The sequence below is a fragment of the Bombina bombina genome, chromosome 6 (genome assembly GCF_027579735.1).
Source record: "Bombina bombina isolate aBomBom1 chromosome 6, aBomBom1.pri, whole genome shotgun sequence".
Classification (NCBI taxonomy): Eukaryota; Metazoa; Chordata; class Amphibia; order Anura; family Bombinatoridae; genus Bombina; species Bombina bombina.
Genome location: NC_069504.1, coordinates 1,124,790,166 through 1,124,805,620, shown reverse-complemented (window position 1 = coordinate 1,124,805,620; position 15,455 = coordinate 1,124,790,166). Strand labels below are relative to the sequence as shown.

At 40.7% G+C, this 15,455-nt stretch overlaps 1 protein-coding gene across 2 annotated transcripts in view; it reads left to right on the top strand.

Moving 5' to 3' along the window:
• Positions 1 to 2,987, top strand: part of INTS13 (integrator complex subunit 13) — a 58,069-nt gene extending 55,082 nt beyond the window's left edge. For both annotated transcript variants that reach the window (XM_053719091.1, XM_053719092.1), the window contains one exon: positions 2,693 to 2,987. In XM_053719091.1, the coding sequence (XP_053575066.1) occupies positions 2,693 to 2,732 (40 nt within the window). In that variant the 3' untranslated portion in view covers positions 2,733 to 2,987. The remainder of the gene's footprint in view (positions 1 to 2,692) is intronic.
• The last annotated feature ends 12,468 nt before the right edge of the window (positions 2,988 to 15,455 follow it).

Below are 15,455 nucleotides of genomic sequence, written 5' to 3'. Positions count from 1 at the left end.
TGATTAGACGGAGAGCCTGTGACGTGCTTTTTGAAAAAAATAGAAAAAGAATGAAGAAAAATTGATAATAGGAGTGAATTACTAGCGCTGCGGAACCTGTTGGCGCTCTACAAATACCTGATAATAATAATAATTAGGAAGTTGCTTAAAATTGCTGCTGTATCTGAATCGTGAAAGAAAGATTTTGGGTTTAGTGTCCCTTTAATGAGGAGATGCCTTCTATTCTAGATAAAATGCCCCTTGTCCGGCTTTAGATTTAGAAGCAGTAAAGGTTATCGGCTGCAGCCTGTAAGCTCTAAGAGGTGTTTTATTTTCCTGCATTTCACCATTGAAAGTTGAGGAGGGTTTAAAAAATAAAAAGTGTTAAGTCTGGAGTCTGTTTTGTACTTTTATACAGGGATTGGCAAATCCACAGTTTTCAGAATTAAATTACAGGAAAAGAAGACAAAATAAATAAATTATACTGAGCTTTTTTAAATTATATTTTATAGCAAAATCTGAAAGGGACATTGAACACACATTTTTAAGGTCCCTTTAAGTAAAAGGTGTTTACTTTAAAATTAGCAGCAAACGCATGTTGTATATAAATACTCACTGGCTCCAGCAGTATTATTGGTGGAAATAAGTAACTCTATACAATCCTAACAAGAAATGTTTATTCAGTACATCTGTGTTTAAATTAGATTATAATCTTGTAAGTGAAATAAAAATACCCACTGTCATTTAAATGGGAAGTTTTTATTGTTTAAAATAGATAATCCCTTTATTACCCATTCCCCAGTTTTGCATAACCCACACAGTTCTAATAATACACCCTCTGCGATTACCTTGTATCTAAGCCTCTGCAGACTGCCCCTTATCTCAGTGCTTTCATGACCTTTATCATTCTCCATGGGAGGGAGCACAATGTTTTCTATATGGCACACATGAACTAGCACTGAGATAAGATGCACCCTGCTTAGAAACAGGCAAACATAGTAGGTTATAAAGCATATTAAAGGGACAGAAAAAAAAATGAAACTTTCCAATTCACTTCTATTGTCAAATTTGCTTCATTCTCTTGTTATCCTTTGCTGAAGGAGCAGCATTGCCCTACTGGCAGCTAGCTGAACACATCTAGTTAGCCAATCACAAGAGACAAATGTGTGCAGGCACCAATCAGCAGCTCCAACTAGTGTAGGATATGTGCATATTAATTTTCAATAAGGGATACCAAGAGAACGAAACACATTTTGAAAATAGAAGTGAATTTAAAGTGTTTTAAAATGACCGGCTCTATCTGAATCATGCAAGTTTAATTTAGACTTTCCTATCCCTTTAATATAACCCTATTGGCTGTGCAAGCTGGGGAATCAGTAGTAAAGGTGTTATCTATCTCTTTAAACAATACAATCAAGTAGATTGTCCCTTGTTAAACTTGCTGTGCACATTTCATAGACAAATGATTTAGAATTGAGATGTATTAATATTTAGATTGGTACTGTTCCTGGTGCAAGAAGTTAATGGCTGCAGATAATAGGACGACTTACATTTGTAATGGCTGCAGATAATAGGACGACTTACATTTGTAATGGCGTCACAGGCTGTTATGGTAATGGCTGCAGATAATAGGACTACTTACATTTGTAATGGCGTCACAGGCTGTTATGGTAATGGCTGCAGATAATAGGACGACTTACATTTGTAATGACGTCACAGGCTGTTATGGTAATGGCTGCAGATAATAGGACTACTTACATTTGTAATGGCGTCACAGGCTGTTATGGTAATGGCTGCAGATAATAGGACTACTTACATTTGTAATGGCGTCACAGGCTGTTATGGTAATGGCTGCAGATAATAGGATGACTTACATTTGTAATGGCGTCACAGGCTGTTATGGTAATGGCTGCAGATAATAGGACGACTTACATTTGTAATGACATCACAGGCTGTTATGGTAATGGCTGCAGATAATAGGACGACTTACATTGGTTAATGACCTCACAGGCTGTTATGGTAATGGCTGCAGATAATAGGACGACTTACATTTGTAATGACATCACAGGCTGTTATGGTAATGGCTGCAGATAATAGGACGACTTACATTTGTAATGACGTCACAGGCTGTTATGGTAATGGCTGCAGATAATATGACGACTTACATTTGTAATGACATCACAGGCTGTTATGGTAATGGCCTGTTGTGTTTTTTTTTTTAATCACCATAATATTTTATCCAGCTTTTATAAATGATGTTAATGCCACCAAATGTTAAAAGGATGCAGAAGCCAACATCATTTCATGAATCGGAACGTAAAATAAATAAATTCAGTTTACTTCTGTGATGAAATAGATCCAATATAACTCACATCAACCTTACATCCTCTGCAATATATGTTCCTTCTTCTCTTAGTCTCCTGTGTAGAAATCTAGCTCCATTCCACGAGAGCTTACTGATTTATGCTCAGGGCACTATATGGCAGCGGTACAACAACGTCTGTAAATATTGTGTGCTGTATCTCAGTCATGAAATGCCTCCCGCTTTTGGTCATGAGAGTTGGAGCATCTTATCCACTCTAGACAGTAGCGTTGAGAGGACTTAATAATACTGTAGGGAGAAGACCCATTGCATTGCGTATTATTGATCATTATAATTATATCACCAAAATAGCTGCTCTCATTTACACACTTTTTTTTTCTCTTTCAACAGTGTGGATGCCGCAGAAAATGGCAAAGCCAGCCGGCAGTGACCTCCTGGAGCACCAATCGAACTCTAATATTCAGCTTAACTGTATAGACATCTTTTAGAATTTTTTTTTATTATTATTTTTTTGTCCCTTTTAGCTTTTTCTATATGTAAATGTACAGATGCCCAAAAAATGTCCACACACTCATCAGGCATAACATATTTTTAATACACTGAAAACTGCCATATTGTTTCTTGTTTACAACAATGGATCTGCCTGATATTACGGCCCAAATATATTAAAGTTTTTGTTTAATTATTTGTGAAGCATTTTAATCTTATGGCTAATAGCTATGGAATTATAGACCTGAGGAATAGCGCATGTTTTTCTTTCTTCAGATGGTGAGAGTCCATGAGTCACGTGTCAATATTCCCCTCCTGACCACTAGGAGATGGCAAAACACGCCCCAACACAAAACTCTCCAACCTCCCATGATCCTCAGTCATTTTCTTTTGTGTCCTTGATGAGGAATGAGATGAAAGTGAAGTGCAAGATCTACTCATCATTTGGAAGGGGATCCTCTAACCAATCTGAGGCCCGGTTATTTCTCACAGTAACCTGTTGTACAGAGGGGAAGACAAGGAGTTATCAGCCAGGCAGTGAAAGGTCTTTTCTCAGTGACATAATGTCACAGCCATCCCAAGGTGAAATGTGGACTTGTCCACCAATCCCATGGGTTGAGATGCTCTTAATGATTTAGATCCTTAGCATCATGCTCGCACTGCTTAGGATGGGCTCATCTACTGGAAGCAAGTTGCTGCAGCTGAGTTAAACACAGTGGATGGAGGTGCTGATGGGTAAGTACTTGCACCTTCTAGTCTACACTGTGCTGCTCCTTGTGAGGTCAACAGCTTCCTCGGGTAACGTGATTTATCTACCACTCCCTGGTCTACACTGTGCTGCTCCTTGTGAGGTCAACAGCTTCCTCAGGTGAGATGTGATTTATCTACCAGTCCCTGGTCTACACTGTGCTGCTCCTTGTGAGATGAACAGCTTCCCCAGGTGACGTAATTTATCTACCAGTCCCTGGTCTACACTGTGCTGCTCCTTGTGAGATGAACAGCTTCCCCAGGTGACGTAATATATCTACCAGTCCCTGTTCTACACTGTGCTGCTTCTTGTGAGATCAACAGCTTCCCCAGGTGACGTGATTTATCTACCAGTCCCTGGTCTAATCTGTGCTGCTCCTTGTGAGATCAACAGCTTCCTCAGGTGAGATGTGATTTATCTACCAGTCCCTGGTCTGCACTGTGCTGCTCCTTGTGAGATCAACAGCTTCCTCAGGTGACGTGATTTATCCATCCAATACTTCAGTCTAAATTAGGTTTTTGTCTCGTTAAATTTAGCACATCTGGAGACCTTCATTTACTCACCTGCGCTACAATCTTGGGATTTGTTTTAATTGACTTTTGGTTTGGGTGCTTACTGGTATCTTAGGTACAAGAAGGGTCAAACATTTCTTTTTCCTGTTTCTTGATGCTGTAATCATCTCAGAGTGTTGGGAGAAGCTCGCAAAACTGGTGGAGGTGGTGAGATCCTCTGATCATAGGAGAGGTTTTTTTTTCAAATTAGGCAACAAATTTATTTAACCCTTTGTTTGCTGTGTTTATTATTCACATTTACTGTTTCATTATAGTTATTTCACCGCTTGTATGATAGTTCTTCTTTTAGTGATTATTCAGTTTTACATTGTGCCTTTTTCTGTCATTTTCTTTACTTTAGGGGTTAAAACACTTCCTTACTGTTCATTTGCTTCAGTTTATCTCCTTGTGCAGTTTAGGTCTCTAAGGTCGCTTTAGAAAGGATATCCACTGATAATTTAACCCTTTCCAACTCTCCACAAAAATACTGTACAACCTGTAGGTAACTATGACTAGGCACGATGGTAGGTGCGGTCATGCAATGTCTCCTCCCCAAGAGCTCTTTTTTAGGCCCAACTGTTGAACCCCCCTTGTATATTTTCCACAACTGAACAGTCATTTTATATGCTTGGCTGCTAGTAACTTTCATATTAATCGTTTTTCCTTTTTTTTTTTAATCCTGTGCGGCTGCCGAGTGTTACGTCTTTCAGGGCCATATCTATAATTGAAAAAACTGCACATTTAAGTATCCAGTATTTTTGTAGAGATTTTACTGGACAGCTTGGTAAAATACTGGACTGTCCGGGTTGCTTACTGGACACATAAAAAAAAGACTAAACAATAATATAATGTGACCAAAACCTTAGCAAATATTATATAAACCAATACTGATTAGGTGTACAAGTCCTTTTAATGAGGTTTGCAACAGTCTTTTATTTTAAATTGTAATATTTTATTGAGATAACATGTCTGTAACATCTTTTCTTTTTATAGACACGATGAGTCCACGGATCATCTTCATTACTTATGGGATATTCACCTCCTAGTCAGCAGGAGGAGGCAAAGAGCACCACAGCAGAGCTGTTAAATAGCTCCTCCCCTCCCTCCCACTCCAGTCATTCTCTTTGCCTACATTAGTGCTAGGAAGAGGTAAAGTTAGGTGTTGGAAAAGATTCTTCAATCAAGAGTTTATTATTTTTAAAGTAGTGCAAGATTGTGCTGCTTTGTTCTAGGGTGTAGCCGTAGTCCATATCAGTCTCTTCAGTAGAGCTTTTGGTGGCTTTAAAGCAATGGGAACTTGTGGGACATAATTCTCACTGCGCTTCCCATACATTTATGCTGCCCTTATCCTGATGGCCTAAGCAATCTTACTCAGGCTTTATCCTTTTCCACAGGGCTATGGGAGGGAGAGGACCTCTTAAACCTGCTGGACTGTCTTGCTTGAGGTAAGTGCTGACTTTTTTATTCTAGGAGACGCACAAAACTCAGAGGAAAGTGGGCACTTTAATTATGTATTTAAACATATAAGACTCGGTCATGGGGCTTTTTTATGTTGGGATTTCATGCTCTCTGTGTATGGAGGGTCTTGGGACAGCATATGTACAGGCACTGGGGCTGGGAGCTAAGCTTGTTTTTTTCAGTACGTTTTTTCCCTAACGGTTTAATTTCTCTAAGTGAAGCCGGTTGGGTTGTGTGTTTTAGTGACGCCCACGATGGGCGGGCTATCGTTTTTGTGCGCTTCCTAAAGTGAGCTGCGCAATCTTAAGCCTTATCTGGTGTGAGGAACGTCGGAACAGTGTCGCACTATAACCGTATGGTTTTTAACTATATGGCGCATTGACCCTGGTTGGCAGGTAGGCACCTCAGCAGAGGCTGAGGTGTTTGGGTGTCTGAATTTTCATTCTTTAACTAATGGGGTACGTTTTTTTCTGGCAGCAGAAAAATAGTTGTCTTTTTAAAATTTAAAGACACGGTAACGATTTAAGTGATCACATTTTTTTCTGTAATATAAAATAATTTGATTATCTCCTAATTTTTGTGAAACACTTTTCTGCATATAGTAAAAAGGTTTCATTTTATATTTTAAAGGGACAGTAACGATTTAGTATTTAAAAAAAAAATTCATTGTTAGTTTATTGGGTTTCAGTATGGACTTAGGAGCCGTGCAGAATGTTACTTGCTCTATGTGTTTGGATGCAAATGTGGAACCACCAATCCCTTTTTGTCCCTCATGTATTGAGAGGGCTTTATGTTATAAGGAAAAGATTTTGCATGAACAAAATTTTTCAAAAGCGGATGCTTCTCAGGAGTCTAATGACGAGATTCAGAGTATGCCCTGTACTTCTGCTCTAGCGCCTGCTGGAGTCACCTTAAAAGACATAGCTGCGCTTATGTCTTCTGCAATTTCTGATGCGTTGTCTGCTTTTCCTATGCTACAAGGCAAACGTAAGAGGAAAGGCAACCATGCGGTCAGTGAGTTTTCTAATGCAATGGTGGCAACCTCGGATGTACCCTCCCAGGGAACTGAGATAGAAGGTTTTGAGGTTCCATCGGAAGGCGAAATTTCAGACTCAGAAAGTTCATTGCCTTTGACTGATTCAGAGGTTGTATCTTTCAGGTTTAAACTAGAACACCCTGTTACTCAGGGAGGTTTTGGTTACTTTAGACGACTGTGATTCCACAGTAGTAGTCGCGCCTGTGAAGTCGAGCAAATTGGACAGATATTTCGAAGTTCCTTCTTACTCAGACATTTTTCCAGTGCCGAAGCGAGCTTCGGAGATTGTTTCTAAGGAATGGGCGAGACCAGATATTCCCTTCTCTCCCTCTCCTATTTTCAAAAAGATGTTTCCTATAACTGACACTATGAGTCCACGGCCCGCCCTGTTCTTTTAGACAGGTTGTTACTGATTATAAACTTCAGACACCTCTGCACCTTGTCTTTTCCTTTCTCTTCCTAACTTCGGTCGAATGACTGGAGTGGGAGGGAAGGGAGGAGCTATTTAACAGCTCTGCTGTTGTTCTCTTTGCCGCCTCCTGCTGACCAAGAGGTGAATATCCCATAAGTAATGAAGATGATCCGTGGACTCATCGTGTCTAAAAAGAAACAAATTTATCAGGTAAGCATAAATTTTCCTTTTAAATATTTATTTATATTTCATTTCATGATACAGCAAACATGAAAAGCATCAGGAAAAACACTATGAAAAAAGAAAAAGTAAAGAGGCCTTACATGCAAAGGAAAAAGACATAAGCACTGCGGAATCTGTTGGCGCTCTACAAATACCTGATAATAATAATAATAATAAGCGCATTCTCAAATACATAACGTGAAGGAAATAAACATGACTCCTAGTCAAATATCTCAAGATAAGCTTAATCACAAAACTTGTGACCAAAATGACATACAGGTAGATTACAAGTTGCGTTATTTCTCCTCCTTTAGCACAGCAATTACAAGTTTTCAAACAGCCGGCTTGTTCGTGCGATATGGTTGTGTTGAGCTCCATACCGCACAAAATACAAGTGCTGTTTTGACATGCTCGTGCACGCTTTCCCCATAGACATTAATGGGGCTGCATTACGGAGCTTTTCATTCCGTGATCGCAGGTGTTAGGTTTTTTCAAACACCTTCGATCGCGGAATGAAAAGCTCCGTAATGCAACCCCATTAATGTCTATGGGGGGAAAAAAGAGTAAAGTTTAAACCTAACACCCTAACATAAACCCCACGTCTAAACACCCCTAATCTCCCGCCCCCGACATCGCCGATACCTTCATAATGTTATTTACCCCTAATCTGTCACTCCCGATATCGTCGCCACTATACTAAAGTTATTAACCCCTATTCCCCTGCACCCCAACATCACCCACACTATAATAAATCTATTAACACCTATTCCGCCGCTCCCCGACATCGCCACAACTATATAAAGCTAATAACCCCTAAACCTCTGGCCTCCCACATCACTACCACCTAAATTAAACTAGTAACTCCTAAACCTAACACCCCCTAACTTTAACATAATTAAAATAGAGCTAAATTTAAAGTTACAATTATTAAATACATACCTGTGAAATAAAACCTAAGCTAGCTACAATATAACTAACTAGGTAGACTAGTTAGTAAATAGTTATTAAATAAAATAAATTTAAACTTACCTGTGAAATAAAACTTAAGCTGCCTTACACTAAAACCTAACATTACAAAAATTAAAACTACCATTACAAAAAATAAAAAACACTAAAATTACAAAAAATAAAAAAACTTCTATTTCAAAAAATAGCAAACGAAATTATACAAAAAAATAAAAATTATTCCTATTCTAATGCCCTTTAAAAAAAAAAAAAAACCCTAAATAAAAAAAAAAGGAACTTTCTTTTATGTAATTGGCAAGAGTCCATGAGCTAGTGACGTATGGGATATACAATCCTACCAGGAGGGGCAAAGTTTCCCAAACCTCAAAATGCCTATAAATACACCCCTCACCACACCCACAATTCAGTTTTACAAACTTTGCCTCCTATGGTGGTGGTGAAGTAAGTTTGTGCTTGATTTTTTTACGTTGATATGCGCTTCTTAGCATTTTGAAGCCCGATTCCTCTCAGAGTACAGTGAATGTCAGAGGGATGTGAAGGGAGTATCACCTATTGAATTCTATGGTTTTCTTAGCAGGAAATCTTTTTCATAGGTTCTCTGTTATCGGTCGTAGAGATTCATCTCATCTCCTACCTCCCTTTTTCAGATCGACGATATACTCTCATATTCCATTACCTCTACTGATAACTGTTTCAGTACTCGTTTGGCTATCCGCTATATGTGGATGGTTGTCTTTCGGTAAGTATGTTTTCATTACTTAAGACACTCTCAGCTATGTTTGGGCACTTTATGCATTTATATAAAGTTCTAAATATATGTATTGTACTTATATTTGCCATGAGTCCATTTCCTTTTGCAGACTATCAGTTTCATATTTGGGAAAAAACATATTTTTTTTATACCTGGGGTATAGTCTTTTTTCAAATTGACTGCGGGCAAAATTAGGCTTGCGAGGTCGCAAAATGCTGATGTTTATTGCGTCATTTTTGGTGCGAGAATTTTTTTGGCGCGAAGGTACGTCCGGTGATGCAAATTTGTAATTTCCGGCATCTTAGTTGACACCGAGTTTCCTTGCACAAGGTTGTGTTTGCAATGACGTGAGTGCGTCATTTCCGGATGTTGTTAGCACCAAAAAATTTCATTTTGCGTTGTGCGTTATACTTGGCGCCAAATAATTTAATTATTTAAAACCCCATTCCTATATGCCTCTTGCCTTTTTCTATGTCAGAGGGCTATGCTGTTTGCATTTTTTTCCCATTCCTGAAACTGCCATATAAGGAAATTGATAATTTAGCTTTATATGTTGTTTTTTCTCTTACATTTGCAAGATGTCTCAATCTGATCCTGTCTCAGAAACCACTGTTAGAACGCTGCTGCCTGATAACAGTTCTACCAAAGCTAAGTGTATCTGTTTGTAAATTTGTGGAGATTTGATCTCCAGCTGTTGTATGTAATAGTTGTCATGATAAGCTTTTAAATGCAGAGAATGTATCCATCAGTAATAGTACAATGCCTGTTGTTCCTTCAACATCTAATGTACATGATATCCCTGTGAATATAAAAGATTTTATTGCTGATGCAGTTCAGAAGGCTTTGTCTGCTATCCTGCCTTTTAATAAACGTAAAAGGTTTTTCAAGACTTCTCATAAAGTTAATGAGATTTCAAATGACCGAAAACATACTGAATTATCCTGCTCTGATGAGGATCTATCTGATTCAGAAGATCCTTCCTCCGATATTGACACTGGCAAATCTACTTTTCTTCTATAAGGTACGACGAGTCCACGGATTCATTCTTTACTTGTGGGATATTATTGTCCTGCTAACAGGAAGTGGCAAAGAGCACCACAGCAGAGCTGTCTATATAGCTCCTCCCTTAGCTCCACTTCCCAGTCATTCTCTTTGCCTACTCTAAGTACTAGGAAGGGTAAAGTGAAAGAGGTGATAAAATGTTAGTTTTTATTTTCTTCAAGCAAGAGTTTTTTATTTTAAATGGTACAGGTGTGTACTATTTACTCTCAGGCAGCAGATGGATGAAGACTTCTGCCTGGAGGCTGATTATCTTAGCATTTGTCACTAAGATCCAGAGCAGTTCCCACAGAGGCTGAGGGGTACAAGAAACTTCAGTGTGAGGAACGTTTTCGTGCTATATAGCAGTGAAGTATGCTCAGTCATTTTTTATGGAGAGACTGTGGTATTTCAGAAAGGCTGACAGTATCCCCATGAGGGTAAGGGTAAGCAGTAATCCTAAGAGTTATAGAAGGGTATTACTAAGCTTGCATAAGGGGCTAATTAAAAAATGGTTGACACTGAGTTTTGAATGTTTGTGGGCAAACGTTTTGTGAACTGGGAGTGCTGTTAACGTTTTTTGGGCAATAACGTTTTTTGGCAACTTTATTGAGGGTATACTTGGCTTATTTTTTGGGTCTCAGAACCCACATGGCTAGTTTGGAACCGCTCTGGTGCGGTTCATTTAGGCTGACAAAACATCGAGTGAGATGGGCGGGGCCTGTTTTCGCGCCTCAGATGCGCACTTGTATTTACTAAGCAAGCAGCAAGCTCCAACTCCAGAGGGCCCTTGTGGAAGTATTGCGCCAAATCGAAGCTTTAACCCCATTTTTCCAATCCCTGAGGGCAGGTAGGCGCCACAGCGGGGCTGTGGCGAGATGCTGGGGGTGTTTTTTCCGGATTTAGGCCTTATTATCGATCCGGTTTTCACAATAAAGGGTTAAATGTTTGTTTTTCTTGTGGGGCAAACTTAACTACACAAATTGAGTCATATCAAAAATTTGAAAAGATTGGTGTATTTTAAAGCAGTTTTGCAGAACGTGTATGCTTTTTTTTTCTCTTAAAGGCGCAGTACCGTTTTTTAAGATTGTTATTTTTTTCACTAAATAAAGTGTTTTCAAGCTTGTTTGTGGTCATTACTAGCCTGTTCAACATGTCTGACATTGAGGAAAGTCAATGTTCAATGTGTTTAGAAGCCATTGTGGAACCCCCACTTTGAATGTGTCCCTCATGCACTGAAAGGTCAATAAATTGAAAAGAACATATTTTAGCTAATAAAAGTATGTCGCAGGATGATTCTCAGTCAGAAGGGAATCAGGTTATTCCATCTAATTCTCCCCAAGTGTCACAACCACTAACGCCCGCACAAGCGACGCCAAGTACTTCTAGTGCGTCTAATTCTTTCACCCTGCAAGATATGGCTGCAGTTATGAATACTACCCTTACAGAGGTTTTATCTAAGCTGCCTGGGTTGCAGGGGAAGCGCAGTAGGTCTGGTGTGAGAACAAATGCTGAGCCCTCTGACGCTTTATTAGCCATATCCTATGTACCCTCACAATGTTCTGAGTTGGGGGTGAGGGATTTGCTGTCTTAGGGAGAGATTTCTGATTCAGGAAAGATGTTCCCTCAGACAGACTCAGATATGACGGCTTTTAAATTTAAACTAGAACACCTCCGCTTGTTGCTCAGGGAGGTTTTAGTGACTCTGGATGATTGTGACCCTATTGTAGTTCCAGAGAAATTGTGTAAAATGGACAGATATCTAGAGGTTCCTGCCTACACTGATGTTTTTCTGGTCCCTAAGAGGATTTCGGACATTGTTACTAAGGAGTGGGATAGACCAGGTATTCCGTTCGCTCCCCCTCCTACTTTTAAGAAAATGTTTCCCATATCAGACACCATGTGGGATTCGTGGCAGACGGTCCCTAAGGTGGAGGGAGCTATTTCTCCCCTGGCTAAGTGTACAACTATACCTATTGAGGACAGTTGTGGGTCTCCTAAAGAAAATATTCGTTCATCAGGGTTTTCTTCTGCAACCTATAGCGTGCATTGTTCCTGTATCTACTGCAGCTGCTTTTTGGTTCAAGGCTCTGGAGGAGGCTCTTCAGGTTGAGACCCCATTAGATGATATTCTGGATATAATTAGGGCTCTCAAGCTAGCTAATTCTTTCATTACAGATGCCGCTTTTCAACTGGCTAAATTAGCGGCAAAGAATTCAGGTTTTGCTATTTTAGAGCGTTATGGCTTAAGTCCTGGTCCGCTGATGTGTCATCAAAATCTAAGCTTTTAACCATCCCTTTCAAAGGTAAAACCCTATACGGGCCTGAACTAAAAGAGATCATTTCAGACATCACTGGAGGAAAAGGCCATGCCCTTCCTCAGGATAAAACAAATAAGATGAGAACCAAACAAAATAATTTTCGTTCCTTTCGAAACTTCAAAGGTGGTCCCTCTACCGCTTCCCCTGCTGCAAAACAAGAGGGGAATTTTGCTCAATCCAAGTCAGTCTGGAGACCTAACCAGACTTGGAACAAAGGTAAACAGACCAAGAAGCCCGCTGCTGCCACCAAGACAGCATGAAGGGGGGTAGCCCCCGATCCGGGATAGGATCTAGTAGGGGGCAGACTTTCTCTCTTTGCTCAGGCTTGGGCAAGAGACGTTCAGGACTCCTGGGCTTTAGAAATCGTAACCCAGGGGTATCTTCTAGATTTCAAAGATTCTCCTCCAAGGGGGAGATTCCATCTTTCTCAATTGTCTGTAAACCAGACAAAAAGAGAGGCGTTCTTACGCTGTGTAGAAGACCTATATACCATGGGAGTGATCCGCCCAGTTCCGAAAACAGAACAGGGGCAGGGGTTTTCCTCCAATCTGTTTGTGGTTCCCAAAAAGGAGGGAACCTTCAGACCAATTTTAGATCTCAAGATCCTAAACAAATTCCTCAGAGTCCCATCCTTCAAGATGGAGACCATTCGGACTATTTTACCAATGATCCAGGAGGCTCAATATATGACCACCGTGGACTTAAAGGATGCGTATCTACACATCCCTATCCACAAAGATCATCACCAGTTCCTCAGGTTCGCATTTCTGGACAAGCATTACCCTTCGGGTTGGCCAAAGCTCCCAGAATTTTCACAAAGGTGCTAGGGTCCCTTCTGGCGGTTCTAAGGCCGCGGGGCATAGCAGTGGCGCCTTATCTGGACGATATCTTAATTCAGGCGTCAACTTACCAACTAGCCAAGTCTCACACGGACATCGTGTTGGCTTTTCTAAGATCTCACGGGTGGAAGGTGAACGTAAAAAAGAGTTCACTTATCCCTCTCACAAGGGTTCCATTCCTGGGAACTCTGATAGATTCCGTGGACATGAAAATTTTTCTGACGGAGGTCAGGAAATCAAAGATTTTAACCACCTGCCGAGCTCTTCATTCCATTCCTCGGCCGTCAGTGGCTCAGTGTATGGATGTAATCGGACTAATGGTAGCGGCAATGGACATAGTTCCGTTTGCTCGCTTGCATCTCAGACCACTGCAACTCTGCATGCTCAAACAGTGGAATGGGGATTATGCAGATTTATCTCCTCAGATAAATCTGGATCAAGAGACCAGAGACTCTCTTCTTTGTTGGTTGTCACAGGATCATCTGTCCCAGGGAATGTGTTTCCGCAGGCCAGCGTGGGTCATAGTGACGATGGACGCCAGCCTTTTGGGCTGGGGTGCAGTCTGGAATTCCCTGAAAGCACAGGGTTTGTGGACTCAGGAGGAGGCTCTCCTCCCGATAAATATTCTAGAACTGAGAGCGATATTCAACGCGCTTCAGGCGTGGCCTCAGCTGGCTTCGGCCAGATTCATAAGATTCCAGTCGGACAATATCACGACTGTAGCATATATCAATCATCAGGGGGGAACACAGAGTTCTCTAGCGATGATAGAGGTTACCAAAATAATTTGATTGGCACAGACTCACTCTTGCCATCTATCAGCAATCTATATCCCAGGAGTGGAGAACTGGGAAGCGGATTTTCTAAGTCATCAGACTTTTCATCCGGGGCAGTGGGAACTCCATCCAGAGGTGTTTGCACAATTGATTCAGCAATGGGGCACACCAGAATTGGATCTGATGGCGTCTCGTCAGAACGCCAAACTTCCTTGTTACGGGTCCAGGTCAAGGGATCCTCAGGCAGTACTGATAGATGCTCTAGCAGTACCCTGGTCGTTCAACCTGGCTTATGTGTTTCCACCATTTCCTCTCCTTCCTTGTTTGATTGCCAGAATCAAACAGGAGAGAGCTTCGGTGATTTTGATAGCACCTGCGTGGCCGCGCAGGACTTGGTATGCAGACCTGGTGGACATGTCATCTTTTCCACCATGGACTCTGCCACTGAGACAGGACCTTCTGATTCAAGGTCCGTTCCAGCATCCAAATCTAGTTTCTCTGCGGCTGACTGCCTGGAGATTGAACGCTTGATTTTATCCAAGCGGGGATTCTCCGAGTCGGTCATAGATACCTTGATTCAGGCTCGAAAGCCTGTCACTAGGAAAATTTATCATAAGATATGGCGTAAATATCTTTATTGGTGCGAATCCAAAGGCTACTCATGGAGTAAGATCAGGATTCCTAGGATTTTGTCCTTTCTCCAAGAAGGATTGGAGAAGGGGCTATCAGCTAGTTCCTTAAAGGGACAGATATCTGCTTTATCAATTTTATTGCACAAGCGTCTGGCAGATGTTTCAATCGTTCTGTCAGGCTTTAGTTAGAATCAAGCCTGTGTTTAAACCTGTTGCTCCGCCATGGAGTTTGAATTTAGTTCTTAAAGTTCTTCAAGGGGTTCCGTTTGAACCTATGCATTCCATATATATTAAGCTTCTATCTTGGAAAGTTCTGTTTTTAGTTGCTATCTCTTCGGCTCGAAGGGTTTCTGAACTATCTGCATTGCAATGCAACTCACCTTATCTTGTTTTCCATGCTGATAAGGTGGTTTTGCGTACCAAACCTGGATTCCGTCCTAAGGTTGTTACTTATAGGAATATTAATCAGGAAATTGTTGTTCCTTCTCTGTGTCCTAATCCTTCCTCTAAGAAGGAGCGTCTGTTGCACAACTTGGATGTGGTTCGTGTTTTGAAGTTTTACTTGAAAGCGACCAAAGATTTCCGTCAAACATCTTCTTTGTTTGTTGTCTATTCTGGAAAACGTAGAGGTCAAAAAGCTACGGCTACCTCTCTTTCTTTTTGGCTGAAAAGCATCATCCGTTTGGCATACGAGACTGCTGGACAGCAGCCTCCTGAAAGAATTACAGCTCACTCTACTAGAGCGGTGGCTTCCACATGGGCTTTTAAAAATGATGGTTCTGTTGATCAGATTTGTAAGGCTGCGACTTGGTTTTCGCTTCATACCTTTTCCAAATTTTACAAATTTGATACTTTTGCTTCTTTGGAGGCTATTTTTGGGAGAAAGGTTCTTCAAGCAGTGGTGCCTTCTGTTT